General features: G+C 37.4%; 1 protein-coding gene across 1 annotated transcript; it reads left to right on the top strand.

The window, feature by feature from the left end:
- The first annotated feature begins 57 nt into the window (after positions 1-57).
- On the top strand, positions 58-1,498 carry LOC131482006 (zinc finger protein OZF-like). The gene is given in 2 exon segments (XM_058673151.1): positions 58-1,401; positions 1,403-1,498. Coding segments are annotated over 2 exon segments (1,440 nt in total).
- Positions 1,499-20,865: the final 19,367 nt, after the last annotated feature.

Genomic DNA, 20,865 nt, shown 5'->3' with positions numbered 1-20,865 from the left:
CATAATTTATTCCAATTTTTTTTCTATAGGAAGCCTGATGAAATGCCATTTCGGAAAATGTCTGCTTCTAATGTCCCTGCAAATAGCCTCCAGAGTGGGGAAAGTCTCACTCAACCGGGCAAGATGCACATTTGTCAGCAGTCTTTTGCACACAATGGGAAAGAAAAGGCTTTCAGCGGGAAGAAATCCCTTATGTGTGAGCAAGTTTATACTAAAGTGCTGTGTAATAAGCAACCTGTCAATGGGGGAGAAGCAATTCAGGTTGAAAAGAAAATGTTCCACAGCAATTCTGATTTTGGCAAACATCAGGAAACACAATCAAGAGAGAAACTCCATGAGCATTTCCAGAGTGAGAAATCTCTAATGTATAAATCAGATGTCAAAGTAAATCAGAGAGGCCAAACAGCAAAATGTCACTCTGTGTGTGGCGACTGTACAAACTCTTTTAGCTGCAAATCTTGCCTTACCACCAAACAGAGAACTGCCAGAGGTGAAAATTTCTGTGTGTGTAATGAATGCAAAGAGAATATTTATCAGAAGTCAGAACTCACAAGAAATCAGACCCTTCACGATGCAGAGAAGGCATGTGAACGCAATAAGCTTGGAAAAGCCTATGGTGACCAATTATCTTTCAAGAGACATCAGAGAATTCACACAGCAGGGAAAACATATGAATGTAGTGAGTACGGAAAACCCTTCACAAGCTATTTTGGTCTGTTTAATCATCAGAAATTCCACACAGAGGAAAAACCTTATGAATGTAGCCAATGTGGTAAAGCTTTTTCTTATAAATCATACCTAATCAGGCATCAGAGAATCCACACAGGGGAAAAACCTTATGAATGTAACCAGTGTAGAAAAGCTTTTTCCCAGAAGTCAAACCTTTTCAAGCATCAGAGCATCCACACAGGAGAAAAACTTTATGAATGTAGTGAGTGTGGAAAAGCCTTTACCAACCATTCAAACCTCATTAGGCATCTGAGACTCCACACTGGGGAAAAACCTTATGAATGTAGTGAGTGTGGAGGAACCTTTGCCAGACACTCATATCTCATTGAACATCAGAGAATCCACACAGGAGAAAAACCTTATGAGTGCAGTGAGTGTGGAAAAGCCTTTGGCAACCACTCAGCTCTAATTAGACATCAGAAAATCCACACAGGGGAAAAACCTTATGAGTGTAGCCAGTGCAAAAAAGCCTTTAGACATAACTCAACTTTCATTAGACATCAGAGAACCCACATAGGGGGAAACCTAGAAAAAAAGCTTTTTCTGCCAAGTCATATCTAATCATACATCAGAGAATCCATACTGGGTGAAAAACCTGATGAATGTAGCCTTTGTGGAAAAGCTTTTACCCACCAGTCGTGTCTCATAACACCTCAGAGAATCCACACAGGAGGAAAAAACATATGAATGTAGTGAGTGTGGAAAAGCTTTTTCTGAGAAAACACAACTAATCAAGCATCAGAGAATCCACACAGCGGAAAAACCTTAGAAATGTGGCCACTTTGTAAACTTCTTTACCTACCACTCTCTGTGTAAACATCAGAGAATCCACATGGGGGAAATGTTAGGTATGTAGTGAGTGTGGAAAATCCTTTTGCAGTCATATTTCATTGCACATCAGAATTCACATGGGAAAAACATGAATGTAGACTGTGCAGAAGCCTCTTAGAAGCCACCAATTCTCATTAGACTTGGACAATTCACACAGGGCAAAACACTATGAATGTAGTGAGTTGAAAAGCTTTTAGCTGGGTCACACTCAACAACGCCTTAGAGAATCCACGTAGGTTAAAGCCTTAAAATATGGGGAGTGTGGAAAAGCCTTTAACTCAAACCAGGTCTTGTTTTACATCAGCAAATTCACAAAGATGAAACATAGTAAATATGTAAAAACATACACAGTATAAATTTATGGACAAGTGTGGGGAAAAAATCATCCACAAACCTGTGATTGCAGTACAAACTATAAGCACATCAGTAACAACATGGGCACAGAAATGCATGAAATATCACTTCCGCGACTGAAAAATCACTTTTCTGATGTCAATCTTCAGCAGACCCATGAAGCTCAGAAACACAAAACTATGTAAAGAGAAAAGCTAGCTACCATGAACCTGCTGTCATGGTCTATTGGAGCTTAGAAAGTGAATGAAATAGGTATTGGGAAGATCACAGATAGACACCACTCAAAAAACACAATACCTGCGAAAAAACACTTTGAAAGTCTTAGCAAGTGTTAAATGATAAACATGAGGAGTCACTGTATTTCAGCACACAGTTTCTGTGTTGGTAAAATAATTCATATGTCATTTGTTCATAATCTTTTGTTATGAAGGAAGAAAGTAAATGAGTTCTGCTTTCAGATTTCAATGTTAATAATAAATGTTCAGTGCATAACACTTGTTTGATATGCCGTGGTTATCATTTACACACTTATCTACTATAGCGTTTTTAGGATCTCTACATTCTGTTGAAGACTAACATTGGAATCACAGAGATTCATGTGATAATTGATATGCTAAAGATTCAGCTGTGAAAGATGAATCTTACCTGAAGTGGAGATTCTCTTGTGTCATTTGACAAAATGTGGATCCCATTTGGCGACTGTGTTCTTCAGTACTCTAGTGTAGGAAACCGGCCATGGATCTCTGCCTGCTTAACTTATGTGGGAAGCCATAGGCATACTGTGTCCCCAGAAAATCCTCTGACAATTGTCTTGGTTACCTCAGATTCCAGTCTGGCCTGTTCAGCGCGCATACAGCTTAGAGTGATAGCCTGTATCCCAATCTGTCTTTGGAGAAGCTGTGCTAGAACTTCCCTGCCAAGCAACTCTAAGAAGTTAAATGCAACCCCTGCCCCCTGTTTATCAGTCATATGTAGTGAACATGTCCCAAGGCATACCTTTCAGCCCAGGTGGTATCTTATCTTGACCTAATTGCCTGTGGACTGAGACACGGCCTCCACCCCTGGGTGTCAGATATGACCTGTGGCTTGATTTGATGGTCCAGAGAGATAGGCATGCCTACTAGCGAGTTACAGTGTCATTGGTTGGGGGCAGTGCTATTGAGATCACTGTTCTGCCTCCCCACTTTTCTAACCTATAAGAGCTTCTAAGGTTTTCCCAGTAAAAACATCCTTCAACCACTTTGTCACCATATTGGCTTCCATAGTGGCTGTACCAGCCTGTAGTCCCTCTAGCAATGGAGTAGGGTTCCACATCTTCACCAGCATGTGTTTTTAGTATTTTTCTGTATGTGGGCCATTCTCACTGGAGTGAAGTGGAACCTCTGTGTTGTTTGTATTTGAATTTCCCTTATTGCTGGGCACCTTGAGCATTCTTTCATACGCCTGTTAGCCATTTTCGACTTGTTTTCTTTGAAAAGTGTCTGCCCGTTTCATTTGCCCATGTCTTGACTGGTTTGTTTGTTTTATTGTATGGTTGCTCTGAATTATTGGGATATTCTGGATATTAGCCCCCTAATTCCTTTATAGTGTACAAATATTTTCTCGCATGCTTTTGGATGTCGTTTTACTTTGTGAATTGTTTCCTTTGCTCTGCAGAATCTTCTTACCTAATGTAGTCCCATTTCTAATGTTGGCCTTGATTTCCTCTGCTTTGATATTTTTTCTAGGACGTCTGTACTTGTACTTATATCTTGTAGAGTATTCCCAATGTTTTCTTCCAAACATTTGTTGGTTTCTGGATATAGGTTTAGATCCTTTATCCATTTCTGTTTCATCTTTGTGTATGGTGAAATGTGTGGATTTGTTTCATATTTCTGCAGATTGCTGTCCAATTGTCGCAATAGCATTTATTAAAGAGATTGTCTTTGCCCCTGGGTTACTTTCTGTTCTCTAGTCAAAGATTAGATGGCTCTCCATGTGTGGGATCCCTTCTGATGTTTCTGATCTACTCCTTTGGTCTTCCTCTCTGCTTCTGTGCCAGTACCAGATTGTTTTGAATACTAACACTCTGCAATATGTCCGGACGTCTGGGATTGTAATTCCTCCAGTCAGGTTCTTATTGTTCAGAATGATTCTGGCTATTCATGGTCTTTCATGTTTCCAGAGGAAGCTTTGTATCATCTGTTACAGTTCTGTGAAGAATGTTCTTGGCATTTTAATTTGAAATCGCATCGTACAAATTGCTTTTGACAATATAGACATTTTGATGATATTGACTCTGCCATTCAGGAACCTGGTATATTTCTCCACTTTTTGAGGTCTTCTATTTTTTTTTTTTAATGTTTTGTAATTTTCCTCATAGAGATCTTCCATGTCTTCACTCAGATCTATTCCCAGGTATTTCATTTTCTTCTCTGTTATTTTTAAGCGCTAGAGTTGTTTGCATTCACTAAGACTGTTGATTTCTCTTCATTCATTTTGTACACTGCCACTTTACCAACCATTCATATACGTTCTAGCAGTCTCTTTATTGCGCCTCTTGGTTCTCCTATGTATAGAATCTCCTATGTATAGAATCATGTCATCTTTCTCATTCCCAATTTGAATTCCCTTGATTTCTTTTTCTTGTTTAATAGCATTTGTGAGCACTTCCAGTACTATGTTAAATAACAGTGGCAACAGTGGCCATTCTTGTTTAGTTCCAGATCTTACTGGGAAGGCTGGCATTGTGTTTTCATATATTGCTTTATGTTGTGGATTGTTCCTTCTATGCTTAACTTGTTGAGAGTTTTTAGCAAGAAATGGTGTTGGATTTTATCAAGTGCTTTCTCTGCATCTATTGGAATTATTATGATTTTTTCCTTCAGTTTCTTGATATGATGCATCGCATTTATATTTTTGAGTATGTAAACCATCCCTGTATGACAGGAATGAATCCCAACTGTTACAGATGAACAATCTGATGTCTTTGTGATTTCTGTTGGCTAATATTTTGTTGAAGATCTTAGTGTTGATATTCATCAAGGATATCAGTCCATTGTTTTCTTTCTGTTGTGTCTCTATTTGGTTTTGGTATTAAAGTGTCATTGGCCTCATACAACTTTGCAAGAATTGCCTTCCCTTCTGTCTGTTTGAAAAGTTAATGCAGAATTGGAGCCAGTTTTACTTGGAATCCTTTTTAAAATTCAATAGTGAAAGCATTCGGGCTTGGGCTTTTCTTTGTAGGGGATTTGGGGGGGGGGTGGCTTTAACCACTGATTCAATCTCTGCCTCCACTATAGGTTTGGTTAGGTTTTCTGTTGCCTCATGACTAAGTTTGGTAGAAGGAAAGAGTCCAGGAATCTATCCATTTTGTGGGGGCTTTCTGATTTGTCACCTATACTGGTTTGTATTATATTGATTTCTCATTTTTCTCTGTATGGCTGTGATATCTGTTGTTACATTTCCTTTTTATCTTTGATACTATTAATTCTTCTCTTCTGCCTTTTTTTTTTTTTTTTTTTTTTTTTGCCAGTTGAGTCATTCGGGTTTCTATTCTGTTTATTTTCTCAAAGAACCAATTTTTTGTTTTGACGATTTTGTGTATTTTTCTTTTAACTCTGTTTGATTTATTTCTTATTTTGCTTATTTTCATGATTTGTTGCTTTCTGTTTTATTTGGGATTATTTTGCAGTTGTTTTTCTAGTTCCTTCAGACATATACTTAGCTCCTTTAGCTGGTGTCTTTCTTGTTTCTTGATGTAAACAGCAATTGCAATAAACTTACCTCTTAACACTGCCTTGATGGCATCCCTCAAATTTTGCTTTGTTGTGTTTGAGTTTTAATTGGCTTCAAGAAATTTTTGATTTCTTGAAGTGCTTCTCAGACCCATTGCTCATTCAGAAGCAAGTTGTTCATCTTTCAGGAGTTTAAATTTTTCTTTGATATTTTGAGTTTTCAACTCTAGTTTTACTCCATGTTGGTTTCAGAAGCATGATGGTATAATTCATTGTTTTAAAGTCAATGAGCCTGGTTTTGTGACCTATCATGTGGCTGGTCCCAGAGAAGTTTCCATGTACAGTTGAAAAAAATTTATATTCCATATCCATATAATGGATATATATATACATACACACACACACACACACACATATAGCTAGATGCTCTTGTATTTGACATGTAAATGTTTATCACTGTTACTTTTTCTCTCTGGGTAGCTCCCTTTATCATTATATAGTGTCCCTCTTTATCTTTTAATGTTTCACAGTGAAGTCTGTATCATCTGATATTAGAACAATTACACCAGCTGTTTTTTCATTTCCTTTAGCGTGAAATCTACTTTTCTGCTCTTTCACTTTCACCTTCTTTGCATCTTCATTTATTAGATATGTATCTTTTAGGCAACAGATAGTTGGGTCCTGTTTTAAGATCCATTCTATTAATCTATGTCTTTTGATTGATGACTTTAGACCGTTTGTGTTCAGAGTTAATATTGAGAGGTCACGATTTTAGTCCTGCTGTGTGTGTGTGTGTGTGTGTGTGTGTGTGTGTCTGTTTAATTTTTTTCTTTTATCAGTTTTAAGGAGAAGATCTTCTCGTTTGCCATCACTGAATATGATTTATTCCCCTCCTTTCAGACTTCAGCACATTTCTGAAGAGCATTTCAAGAGCTTGATTAGTGTTTCTTCTAACTTCTCTTTACTGTGGAAATATTTTACTTCATTTTCATGTACCAATGACAGTATTGCTGGGTATATTATGCTTGGTTGGCAGTTTCTTCTGCAGCATCCATTCTGTTGGTTAGTCTTTCTACTGTGTTCTTTAGGCCAAGCATTTCATTTTGGACCTGCTTTATTGAATCTGTTTCTGTGATGATGTAATTCTTGAATTCCTTGATTTCTTCCATTTTCATTGTCTATGAGGAGTTTTGTGATTTATTTTTAATTAATTTATTTATTTTTGTATTCCCTATCTGAAAGTTCCTCAAGGCATTCATCTTGCAGCTCTGAGATTGATGTGATCTTTTGATCATCTTGCAGGGATAGCACTAGCTCCTTCATCTGTGTTATTTCCTTTTCTTCTACCTCTTCCCATATCTATAAGCTTTCTTGTCACTTTGAGCCTCTAGCCTCTGCTGTGTTGCTAGAGTTTTCTGGGAAATCTGTGCCTGCCTGATGTCCTGGAGGTTGTTAAGACAGAGGGAAATATGTTGTGTCCCTGCATTGAAGGGGAAGGAGGGCTCCTCTTTGACTTGTGTTGCTTTGTTCATCGTTTGCAATGGCTCTTCCTTGCTTCAGTATGCAGTTTTGTAGAGTTAAATCTAACTGTTTTTGCAATGAATCTTTCCTTTTTGTACTGTCTAGTTATCTGTATCTCTCCAATAAGTTCTTATGAATTGAACATCCATTAGAGATGGATTGCTTGTAAAGAGTTGAGATTATAAATGTCCGTTACAACACTGTTTTGCTACATATCATAAATAATGAATTTCTAGTTATTAATTGTAATTCCTCCAGCGCTACAAGAGTCACGCACTGGCATCAATTTCTTCAAGAAGATTTCTGATTCCTGTTTTCATCACTTTTGTGGTGCATTTTTACGTTAGTAGCATGATTTATAACTTCACATAGATGAAAACTTATTTTCACCCCAATGTAGATTGTTCTTACTGATTCTGTAATTTACGGGATATATAATGGAAGCATAGTGGAGACCGATACGTTCAGATAGGAAAACGAAGTGCTGTATATCTCTATACATGCAGACCAGAGATGGACTCCCAGTGAAAGAATTGAAACTATCCTAATGTACCATGCCCTAAGTTAGGAAACGCTTCAACAACAACAACATAATGGACTTGTGACTGTTCATGAAGGACATACATTGTAAAACTACGGGGGAAATCAATGTGGGGGGAGGAAATATGAAATAAATCATATAGAGCTCAGCATGATGGCCTAGCAGCTAAGGTCCTTGCCTTGAATGCATCGGGATCCCATATGGGCACCGGTTCTAATCCCGGTGGCTCCGCTTCCCATCAAGCTTCCTGCTTGTGGCCTGGGAAAGCAGTCAAGGATGGCCCAAAGCCTTGGGACCCTGCATCCACATGGAAGACCTGGAGGAAATTCCTGGCTCCTGCCTTTGGATTGACACAGCACCAAACATTGCGGTTGTTTGGGGAGTTACTCATCGGATGGAAGATCTTCCTATTTCTCCTTTCTGTATATCTGATCTTATAATAAAAGAAATAAATCATATAAATTAAAATAAATCAGAAAGGCACAGGCAACCCAAGAGGCTATGGAACTATATCATAAACAAAGTAAGATATTTTTAATTAATGCAATTGAAAATAAATCATAAATGTCAAACCCAATAAAAATTATTTCCTTAAAAGTGTTAGCAATATGACACACCTTGATAAGCTGACAAAATAGTCAGGAAAAGATTGTAAAATCAGTTGCATTCAGAATTTAAATGTTCACACATCGTAATTAGGTTTAAGATATCAGTATCTGCAGTTAGGCACAGCAATGTATTTGGGATTTCAGATAAACTTGATAATTTAAGGAATATATTATTTTCTAAAATTGAGGAAGTAGCATAATTTTTGAGTGGTCAAAAATTTCATCAAATGGATTAAAATTTATTCAGATCTAAGTACCTTTTAAAATTTATTGGCTTCATCTATTATCATGCACATTGTATTGGCATATATAAAAATAAAGTGCCGAAGTCCAGCTCCAGCCGAGTTCGGAGCTCAGGAAGGGTGCGTGGAGTCGGCGATAAAGACACAGACATTGACACTTGGTGTGTTCTCACAACAGCCCAAGAAAAAGCTGTCCTTTTTGTTTACTCAGACACCTCACAAGCTTCTACACAAACAACTAATTATTCTACTTTTACTTCAAGACTAAGGGGGCATGTACAGACATTTGGTCACTCTGTCTGCACTTCAAGGCTAAGCAGGTGCCCCAAAAGATAATTCTTAAAAATACTGTATTCAGACCCGGCGGCGTGGCCTAGCGGCTAAAAAAAGTCCTCGCCTTGAAAGCCCCCGGATCCCATATGGGCACCGGTTCTGATCCCGGCAGCTCCACTTCCCATCCAGCTCCCTGCTTGTGGCCTGGGAAAGCAGTTGAGGATGGCCCAAAGCTTTGGGACCCTGCACTCGTGTGGGAGACCTGGAAGAGGTTCCTGGTTCCCGGCATCGGATTGGCGCACACCAGCCCATTGCGGCTCACTTGGGGAGTGAAACCATCGGACGGAAGATCTTCCTCTCTGTCTCTCCTCCTCTCTGTATATCCGGCTTTCCAATAATAATAATAATAATCTTTAAAAAAATACTGTATTCATATTCTTCAAAGCAAGCCATTATTTATTCTTCAACAGTAGCCATGGAGCAACAGCAAAGGCACATGTGATTATCTGCTAATCAATAGTACATTCCCACCACATTTCTACTTCTACAATTTACCCATCATTTAATGGGAAAATAGGTTACAAGGGAAAAAATGTGAAATCTAAAAACAAAAAAATTTCAAATTTCAAATCCCCCTACAACTATAAACTCTACAACCTCATGAACAATGAAACAATAATCAAAAGCATTGTTCTTTAATAAAAGCATCCTTAATTCCTCTCAGTAAAAATTATAAAAGTGGCTAAAACAGTTACATTTTCTATGCTCCAAAAAATTGCAAAGACAGGCTAGCCTTTGAGATAACAATAACTATTGCCATAGCAGTTTCAGCTGTCACTCTCATCACTTGCATTAATATTTAGGATATTTTCAAGCCCCTTCCCAGAAGGATTGCTACATGTCTGGACCAAATTCTGAGGCAATGGTTAAGTACCCAATAAGGTATCCAGAAATGGCATGGGCTTAATTGTACTCATGTGTGCAGTTAAAGGCCCACTCACCAAGACATTATCAATAACATTAACTCTCAAGCTCACATTGGTGGCAAAAGCCATCTCACAGGGGCAAACAATGCCTCCATAGATTATAGAATTCTTAGTGGGGTTTTTGAGTTTCCACTCAAAAAGGTGGTGAGACTGCGTCAAGGTGGTCAGAGAGAAATCCACCGGGCCCTGCCAAACAGCTGGAAGTTCCCCCAGGACCTGCCAAGCAAGGAAGCTGTTCTCTTCACACCTTTGTGTCATCCACACCCACTGCACGGACCCCAGCAATAAAGCATACCTCTTACCCGTTTTATAAAAAGTTTGCCTAAATATCATATAAAGTTAAAAAAAAAGGCTCGCCTTCTTATCCTTATGAAGAAGTAGATAAACATGCATGAGATTCCAGAAAATCACATCTAGCTTCTAAGTTTGTTATTGCTGTTCATTATTTCAATCCCTCAGTATGTCTTAGTAGATTAAAAAGTATTGACTACATTTCAAAGTGTATTTCTGAATAAATATATAAATGTGAAAACATGTAAAACTTCCAATTCTTGTACTTTAGAAATAGAAAAATTATATAGAAATATTACAGAAATAATATTGTTCATTAATGCAAACAGGATGGACAGGAACTCATTGTTTACTATTCCTGTCTGTCCAACATTTTGTCATTAGTTTTAGGACAAACTGCAAGAGAAAAAAAAAGCAAAATTTTTAAAACCTAAACTCTGAAAAGAGCAAAACTTGCCAGAAAATTGCAAAACATATCACTATATAGCTTGAACACATAAAACATGCATGGTAAGATAGTAGATGTGCCATTACAATTACGTTTGTTACATTAATGAATATATCTAATGCATATTACTATCCAAATGGATGAGTCCAGGTAAAAGAAAGTAAGTCACATGCTTCATGAAGTTAGTATATCTGAAGACATTCTGAAAGAAAGTCACATGCTTCGTGAAGTTGTTATATCTGAAGATATTTCTGACAGCAGTGACAGCTGAAGAAATTGAGTCTGCCATGCTCATGGAAAAGTCAGATTGAACCACTGGAATCAGGGGGAAAAAACCAATAGATAGAATAGATCTCTTCCTCTCTTTCAAATAAATAAAATATTTTCACTACTAATGAAAATATTAAGAAAAAATTCAGCAGGAAATTTATGTATAGCTAGATTTGAGAATTTCTAGAGGTGGGGGAAGTCCATGGAAATGGGGAAACATCACTATTGATCCTAATTTATAATACTTTTATCAGTCTTAGAATAATTTTCATCATTAATGTTATTAACACTTTAAACTTTATTAATGCTTCAGAAAACATTTTTCAAATGAACATTAAAATCATTTTTCTTCAGTCCCAAAGAACATTTCACTGACATTTCATTTGGAATTATATTACCTTAACATATGTAACTTTTTGGATTTATTTTACACTAAAGCTTAAGATATTTAGTAGAGTCAGAGATTAACAATAATAAATAATAGTAAAACCATACAGTCATAACACCATATAGCAATAAAAGTTATTTCACACTTAGGAATTCCTGGGTTTGAATTTTTTTTTTCATTTGCCATTATTAGACTACAGTTGATAATGGGTAACTTTGCAGGACAAATTTGAATAAAGGAGGGACTACTCCATATGATTCTAGATTTTTCCCAGAATGTTCAAAAGAAAGGGTAGGAAAATGGAAGGTGAAAACTGAACAAAATTGATCAAATATTGTACTTGTAGAAAATACTCAGTTGAGACATAGTGGGTAAAGTCACAGCCTACAATACTAAAATCTCTTGAGTGGCAGTTTGTGACCCCATTGGCTTCACTTCTGATTCATGTCACTAATACTGAGAAAGCAGTGGAGGACTGTACAAATCCATGAGTCTCTGAAATCACATGGGAGAACCACATGAAGCATCTGGCTCCTGGCCTCGATCTGGGTCAGGACTAGCCATTGCAGACATATGGGAAGTGAAGCAATGAATGGAAGATCTCTCTCTGTTTCTTTCTCTCTCTCTGTAACTCTGACTTTCAAATAAATAAGTACATCTTTAAAAAAAAAAACAGAAATTAGTTGGTCAATATGCACTTATAAAAGATATTTTGAAAATTTTATAATAAAAATGTTTTGAAATCCATTCCATTTTTCCAGTCAGGTCTAGTGTTCAGATTTGCGGAGGTTAATAATTATTTTGACTACACACAAGAATAAGTCAGTTAAATGAAAATTCATTGCTTAAGGGCAGCAATTGATGTCGGGACTAATGTCACTAATTTTTTCTTTAATTGAAAGATGAGACCTTCACTGACAGGAAGTTCTTATTGCAGCAGGAAATTTTTACATCATGGACTATATTTCACATAAGGGAAGAGGTTAATTTTTGATGGGCTGCTGATTTTTATTTGGGAAATTTTATTACCCATTTGAATATATATGAAGGCAGGAAGATGCACATTTTTCGTTTTAGCAAAAGTAAAAAAAAATAGTAAAAATATAGGTATGAATAAATAACAGTTTCAAAATAAAGTCAGTATTTTAAGCTTTGCATTTTTAATTTGGGAAACTGATTTATCATGTATGCTTTATTTTGGCATTCCAAAATGAAGATATCTATAGATATCTATAGAATACATGCTCAATGGATGTTTGATTCATACAGTGGCACTATTATAGTAATCCTATGTATTATAAAAATATCACTGGACATGTATAAATTTGGGGAAGAAAAAAAATAAATGAATCTTGTATTTAGAACATTATGTTAAATCTGTCCAAAAGGCACAAAATGTGATCATTCAAATAGTGATCTAAAAAAATCAACATGATAGGGGCACATTTAAATGGACAGAGCAACAGTAGCCAGTGTGAAGCAGAGAGGGCACATTCCAGGAAATAGGAGAAAACAGAACAACAGCAGAAGGCCACTTGGAGACTGACAGACACAGGAAAACAGTGGGCACAACAGTGTGGTGTTGCAGTGACTGATACCCCAGTGGCACTCAGCAAGTAGTGATCTGAACTGGACTACAACCAGAACTCCACCAGCAACAAGGTGGGAAGGGACGTTCACCAGGAGCTCAGAAGGTGAACCCAGCCTAAGAACTACTTGTCCTGCTGGTCTGTTTGATTTGACCTGGAACAGAAAATGTGGCAGATTCCAGATGGGCAGTGAGGGAACAAGGTGAATTTTATTGACCAGTCTGTCTCCTAGAGCCAAATTAGGTATCATTTTGTTTAAGGAGGCAAAGGCTATGGACAGTACTGAGCCTGTACTGACGTGGGAGTGAACTCATTTCTGACTCAGTGAACTGCAGCAACATGGCATCCTACAGGTTCCACCCAAGATAGGTCCAGGTATTCCTCAGACCTGATGGCCAGCAGATCAAGAACTCTGGCAGTGGCACATCAAGTGCCATTTTGTACTGTGTGGTAAAGACTAAGACTAAAGGGACAAAAAAAAAAAAAAAAAAGACTGAAGGGACAACAGTGAGCTGCACATGCACTGTTTTATTATTTTGGCTTTCTGAAAGTCATGGAAGCCTAAAAGGGCTGGAGCAAGTGGAATACATGAGAGAAGGGAGATATTGTTTGGATTTCCTTTATACTATGAAGTTACATTCATAAAAGGGTCAAATCTGAAGTGCAGAAGAAGAAAAAAAATTATAAATACAAACCTGTATAAATGTCTAGTATTGAGAAAAGTTTCCAATCTTGTTTTAAGCAAATGCATTCAATTGTTGCTACAAATATTATTTCTAACTCTATTTACTTCTAATCTTAAATCAGACTAAATTAATATTGTGTTGCTGCTATGCATGGAAAAAAAAACAATGTTCATGTTCTTATAGAATGAAAGCTGTGGAATGTTTTCTTTTTTTTTTTTATTGCAAAGTCAGATGTACAGAGAGGAGGAGAGTCAGAGAGGAAGATCTTCCGTCCAATGAATCACTCCCCAAATGACCGCAATGTTTTGTGCTGTGCCAATCCAAAGGCAGGAGCCAGGAATTTCCTCCAGGTCTTCCATGTGGATGCAGGGTCCCAAGGCTTTGGGCCATCCTCAACTGCTTTCCCAGGCCACAAGCAGGAAGTTTGATGGGAAGCGGAGCTGCTGGGATTAGAACTGGGACCCATATGAGATCCAGGAACATTCAAGGTGAGGACTTTAGTCACTAGGCCACCATGCCAAGCCCTCAAAAAAACTTTTTATAAAGCTTCTTACCAACAAGGAGAAGCATGTAAAGCAGGAGTTCAAAACATTTAAGAAATATGACACACAGGAAATAAATCAAATCAAAGCTGATATATCAGAAGTGAAGAATACAGTGGAGCAAATTAAAAGTGCAGTGGAGAGTCACCAAAATAGAATGAAGCAAGCAGAAGAAAGAATCTCTGTCTCCAAGGGGAAACAATCAAAATGCTGGAAGCAAAACTGGGTCAAGCGAAGAAAAAAAAAAGTATTCAAGAATTGAAAGACACTACTAAAAGGCCAAACATAGGAGTTATGGGAGTCTCAGAGAATGGAGAAAGAGAAACTGGGATTAAACACTCAATGAAATAAAAAGGGAAAATTTTCCTAACATAGAGAAAGAATTGAAAAGCAACATCCAGGAGGGTCACAGAACTCCCAACAGACTTGATCAAAAGCGATCTTCACCACAACACATGATAATCAAGCTCTCTTCAATTGAACATAAGGAAAAGAACCTTAAATATGCACGTGAAAAAAAAGCAATTGACATATAAAGGAATGCCAATTAAACAGCAGACTTTTCACAGGAAGCTGTACAGGGCAGGAGAGAAGGGAGTGACATATTCCAGATTCTACAAGCAAAAAATTGTCAACCCAGGATAATACATCCATCCAAGCTCTCCTTAGTCTTTGGAAATGAAATAAAATTCTTCCATAGTAAAGAATAGGCCTCTTCCAAACCTGCCATACAAATGAAATTTAAAAATGTTCTATTCACAGAGAAAAGAAATAGGGCCCACCAAAACCAAAGGCAAATGTGAAAAACATCCCAGTAAAATAACGACAGAATACTAAATTAATAACCTATTGCTAATATGACAGGACTAAATTACCACTCATTCATATTAACCCTGATTGTGTCCCATAAATTTTGAAATGTGTTAATGTCTTTATTTTTTCAAGCAATTTTTATATATTTTTTATATTTACTCTGTAATTGACTGCTCATTTTGTAGCATATTATTTCATCTCCAGGTATTACCGTATCTTCTAGGGTATTTTGACGTATTGGTCTCTAGTTTTACTCTATAATGGTGTAAGAAAATTCATGGTATGATTTCAGGTATTTTTTTAATTTGCTGAGAATCTTTTGTGGTCTATTACATAATCAACCTTGGGGAAAGTTACATGCACTGATGGGGAAAAAAAGTATTCTCTACCTGTTGGAATAAAGGCTCTGCAGATATCCATTAAATCCATTTGCTCCAGTGCTTGGGTGATCCCTGTTGTTTCCTTGCTGATTTTATGTCCCATCGATCTGTCCATTGATGCTAATGGGGGTATTAAGGTCGCCACTGCTGTTGTACTGGAGGATATTTCTCCCTTTAAATCCATCAATATATGTTTCACATAGCTAGGTGCCCTAATGTTTAATGTGTATACATTTATTATCATGATCTCTTCTTGCTGAATGGACCCTTCAATCATTATGTGGTGTCTTCATCTCTTTTAACATTTCTCACATCAAATCCTGTAGTACCTGATATAAGAATGGCTACACCAGCTCTCTTTTCTTTTCCATTTGCCTGGAATAGCTTTTTCCAGCCTTTCATTTTCACTTTCTGCTTTTCTTCGTTGGTGAGATGTGTCTTCTGTAGGCAACAGATAGCTGGGTTTTGTTTGTGGGTCCAATCCACAAACTTTGACATTTGGTGGATGAGTTTCAGCCATTTACATTCAGGATTAATATGGATAGGTGATTTGTTCCTGTCACTTTAGCAATGTTTGATCTAGTCTTCTGTTCTGTTATTTTACTCAGATGATTTCCACATTTGCCTTTGGATTTGGTATTCCTTTTCTCTGTCAAGAGAACACCTTTAAGCATCATCTTAGGGTTGGTCTGAATTCTCTGAGCTTTTTAAAAATTTTTTTGAAGAATTTTATTTCATTTTCAAAGACAATGGAAAGCTTTGCTGGGTAAATTATTCTGGGCGGACCATTTTTTCTTTCAAAATCTGGAATATGTCATTCTATTCTCTTCTGGCCTGTAGAGTTTCCTCTGAGAGGTCAGTTGTGAGTCTGATTATGGTTCCTCTATATGTTAATTGATTTTTCAAGTGCATATTTAAGTATATTTTCCTTATATTCAACTGAAGAGAGTTTGATTATTATGTGTTATGGTGAAGATAGCTTTTGGTGAAACCTATTACACATTCTGTGCTTCTTCTGTATATTGTTTCCCAATTCTTTCTCCAAATTAGGGCAGTTATTATTTATTACTTCATTGAATAAATCTTTAAACCCAGCTTCTCTTTCTGTGCCTTCTGGAACTCCCGTAACTCTTACCTTTGGCTTTTTAATAGTATCTCTTATTTTTTGAATAATTTTTTTAGCTTGACTCAGGTCATCTTCCAGCTTTTTGTTTCCCCATTGTGGCAAGAAATATCTTCTGATTCTGAGACTCTTTCTTCTACCTCACTCATTCTATTATTGAGGTTTTCTACTGAATTTTTAATTTACTCCATTCATTCATAATTTCTAGCAGATCACATTTCATTTGATTTTTGCTGCTATTTCCTGTATAGCATATTCCCTAAATTCCATAAACTCCAGTATGTGCTTCACATTGTTGATAAACTTTATCCCCATTTCCTCTATGTATTCTTCAGCTCGCTCTAAGGTTAATGAAGACTTTTGCTTCTTCGCAGGGAAGCATCAGTAATATCCATTGTGCCTCTGTCTCTTCTTTTGCTCTTGGTCATTGCTATTCTGGTTAGCAGATTCCTCTCCTTAGGGTTGATCTCTAAGTTGTGTTGTCTGTGGTATGTAATACAATTTTGTTGATTTCATTTGGTACCTGGTTATTCACTTGCAAACACTTGTACCACTCCCTTCAGCAAGTTTCAGTCCAAGACTCTTGTGCTAGGCTTCTACCATGATTTCTACAGCCCAAATCCTGGCTCACCACACTCCACCCCCTGTGATCCTGTGCTGTGGCTCCACCATTGCCTACAGAACCTTTCTCCCCCTTCCTGCTTCAGCAACGCTTAGGATTATGGAGTCACCAACTATCCTGAATTGCTGGATGCTGGTCTTCCCAGAATCTGCCAGCTGCTGGGCCCAAGGACCACCTGGACTGATTTTGGTTGGAACCTTTAGGATGCCAAGTAAGTACTGTTTTCCCTATGGGACCAGTGCAATGCACTGATCTGGAATTGAGTTTGCTCATGGCTGAAAGCATGTGCAGCTCCCTGTTGGCCCTCTGGTCTTATAGTCTTTGCCACTGTACACAAAATGGCATCTGATGTGGCACTGGTGGACATTAGGTCTGGGGGCCACCCAGGCCTATTTTGGGTGGAACCTGTAGAATGCCAGGTTGGTACTGTTTTGTCTGTGGGTCCAGCGTGATATGCTGAGCATAAGTGAAAGTTCTCTTGGGTTAGTGCATGCACAGCTAGCCACTGACCCTCTGAACCTGCAGCCTTTGTCACAGTGCACAAAATAGTACTCAATTTGCACTGTGCAGGTCTGGGCTGTAAAATCCACCCTATTCCTCACTACTGCTTGGGGTCTACTGCTACGTCTCATCTCTTGATCAGGTCAAAGAAATCAGCAGGACAGGTAGTTATATGTCTGTGCTCATCTCTTCAGCTCCCAGTGAACTCCCCTTCCCACCTGGCTGCTGGCGGAGCTGTGGTCACCCATTGTCAACCACCACTGGGGTAACTCAACACTACAACACTACTTCCTTGTCTCTGCTGCTTCCCTGTGTCTACAGATCACTAGACTTCCCTATGCCATCAGTCTGTCCTCTCCTTTTCCTGGAATGTGTCCTCTCTACTTCACCCCGGCTAATTATTCTCTGTCTGTTTAAACCTATCCCCACCGTATACTACCCTCTAGCTCTCGGAATGATACCCTTTTTAGAAGTAACTTTGGATGCAATCAAGAAATCAGCCAGAATTCAATGATACAGTGTTTATTGCATTCGAATAATGCAGGTTTTCTATACACAACATGCTGCTTCAAAATTAGATTTAAAACTGTTGTTAGTTGTGTGAACAAAACCTGTATGGGATTAAAGATACTTATGACTTCAAATCCTTAAAAGTACCGCATGAAATCCATTGCACATATTCATTTTGATGTACTAATGAGAATTAGAACTCTCAAAGTACAGAATCCATTACTGAACACACTGAAGAAATGGGTTAATGAAATCACACATAGAAGTGCCAATTAACTCCAGGAAAATTGATTTTTCCAATATGTGATGTCTAATACAAGTCCAAATTGAGAAAATGAAACTGAGGTTTGACTCAAAGTGAGCTTTTTCGGGAGCACTCCCAGGTGAGGTTCACTAGTACAGCGCAGACAGAGAGCCAGAGAAGTTTCACCCAGTTGTCATGAGTCTGCACTTTTATACACCAGTCAAAACAGAAAGTGGGGTAGAGTCTAGATTGGGGAAGAACTTTTCCCTGTGTGGCAATGTGCGTGCTAATAGGTTCCCTCTGGGTTGGCCAGGCCCATTCATCACATTTGAAGCAGACAGGGGCTTCTGGGTATTTTACTCCCTCAGCCTGATTGCATCAACCCTTCCCCTCTCCCATCTGCTTCCCTCCTGTAGGCTGCCCCTTCCCACCCAGGCTGTACCTTACACAATAAGTCACAGTCTGATCATTATGGACAAGGACCATTTGCAATGTTCTGTAAGGGAAACCAAGGTGAAAATGTTCATGTTCAATACACCAGGCAACAAGATGGAATATACTCTCAGTAAACATGTAATAAACTCCATATCCAGAGCAAACTCCAATTCCCACATGTTTATTCAATGATCTTCAATACAAATATATTTCACTACGTAATGCTTAATCCATTTTACGTTTACCAAATCCAGAATGATGGTGAATGTACCATTGAGGACATACAGAATCTTTATTATTGCAGAATGACTTTCTTTTCAGAAGTAATTTTGGATACAAACAGGTTTTCAAAAAGCTTTCAAGGAAACAATGTTGCATGTATATAGTGAGGAATTTTTAAACTGAAATCTTGTTTCAAGAATTGCATTAGAATTACATTGAAAACTGTTGTTTTCTGGGCAAACAAAAAAGAGCCCAGTCTGAAGAATGGATACAATATCAAAATCTCAGAAGTTAAATATAAATTCCATTCTGTACATGTTCATGTTCATTTTAATATTTTAGAAAGAATTGGAACCCCAAGATACAGAATCCATTGAGACCACACTAAAGAAATAGGTTGTTCAAATTGCTGATGACCCTGAAAACTAACTGCTTTTTCTGGACTCAAATTTACTTACAATTCATTTTCGACTCTTTTCAGGGGAATAATTTTGAACAAAGGCAATTGGCACTGTTCTGTAAGGGAAAGTAGAAACCATCTCCAGAGGGAATTCAGTGCCTAAATGATTATTCAGCACACAATTGTTTTTCACTAAGTAATGATCAAAGCATATTGCACATGGGAAAAAGACAATGTTTCTGCATGTGTTTTTATTACTGTAGAACATTTCTATTATCAGAAGTAAATTTGGTTACAAACATGTTTTACTTTTCATTGAAACAGTATTTGTTGCATTCCTATAATGCCGAATTTCTGAGACTGAAATCTTGTTCAAAAATTACTTTAGAATCAGATTGAAAGCAGATGTTTGGGGGGCAAATGAAATGTGTCAGGACTTACAGATAAATACAGATTTGAGATTCTCACAAGTTCCACAGAGTCCAATCTGCAGGTTTTCATCTTGATGTGTTAATGAGAATCATAATCCCAAGGTACAGAATACATTAGTGGGCACACTGCAGACACGAGTTGTTGAAATTGTTCATCGAAATGCAATCTGAATACATTTCTGCAGCTAACCCTGGGATAATTTATTTTTCCACAGGTCTCAAGTTTATCATTTTGGATGAATGTTGTTTGCCCTATTCAAAGGTACATATTCAATACACTGGGCTATAGACTGTTGTACACTCTTGCTAAACTCACATAAACTCAATATCCAAAATCTAAATATTTATTCAATAACATTCAATACAAGTGTTTTCAAAAAGTAATTCCCAATCCATATTATGGCTAATTAGAAAAGATTGATGGTGCAAGTACCATTCCAAAACACACAGAATCCTTGTTACTTTTGCAGAACTTTCTTTTCAGAAGTAACTTAGTTTCAAGCAGATTAAAAACGGTTTCAATGAGACATTGTTGTTGCATTCTTGTAATGTAGTGTTTCTAGAACACAAACTGCTGTTTCATTACTTGTTTTAGAATTAAATTGAAAGGTGATGCCTGTGGGCAAACTAAAATGTCTGGACTTAACAATGGATAGAGTTTGAAAACCTCTCAATTTTCACAGGTAGTCTATATTGCAAGTATTCATTTGGATGTTTAATGAGAAACCCCTAAGGTGCTGAATCCATTGGAGCACACTGAAGAAATGAATTCTTGGAATTACACATGAAACTGCAATCTAAATGCATTTCAGGATCTGACACCACTACAATTTATTTTTCAATTACATTTCAGGGGAAACATTTTGAACAAATCCAATTTTCACTGTCAGAAAAGAGAAACCAATGAACAAAGATGCATATTCAGTTCATCAGCCAACAGCAGGTAGCAGAGTCTCATAAGACCTATCATAAATGCCATAAACAGGGAATTCAGTGCTCAAATTATTATTCAGTAACATCAATACAAATATATTTCACCAAGTAAATACACAGAGAGAAAATGAATGTTGGTGAGTGCAACATTCCAAAACATCCAGAATTCTTGTCCTTTTGGCATTCAATGAAATAGTGTTGTTTGTATTCATGAAATGAAGAATTTCTAAGACACA

Source organism: Ochotona princeps, chromosome 15, assembly GCF_030435755.1.
Source record: "Ochotona princeps isolate mOchPri1 chromosome 15, mOchPri1.hap1, whole genome shotgun sequence".
NCBI lineage: Eukaryota > Metazoa > Chordata > Mammalia > Lagomorpha > Ochotonidae > Ochotona > Ochotona princeps.
Note: the sequence above shows the minus strand (reverse complement) of the source record. Positions and strands in the feature narration are given on the sequence as shown.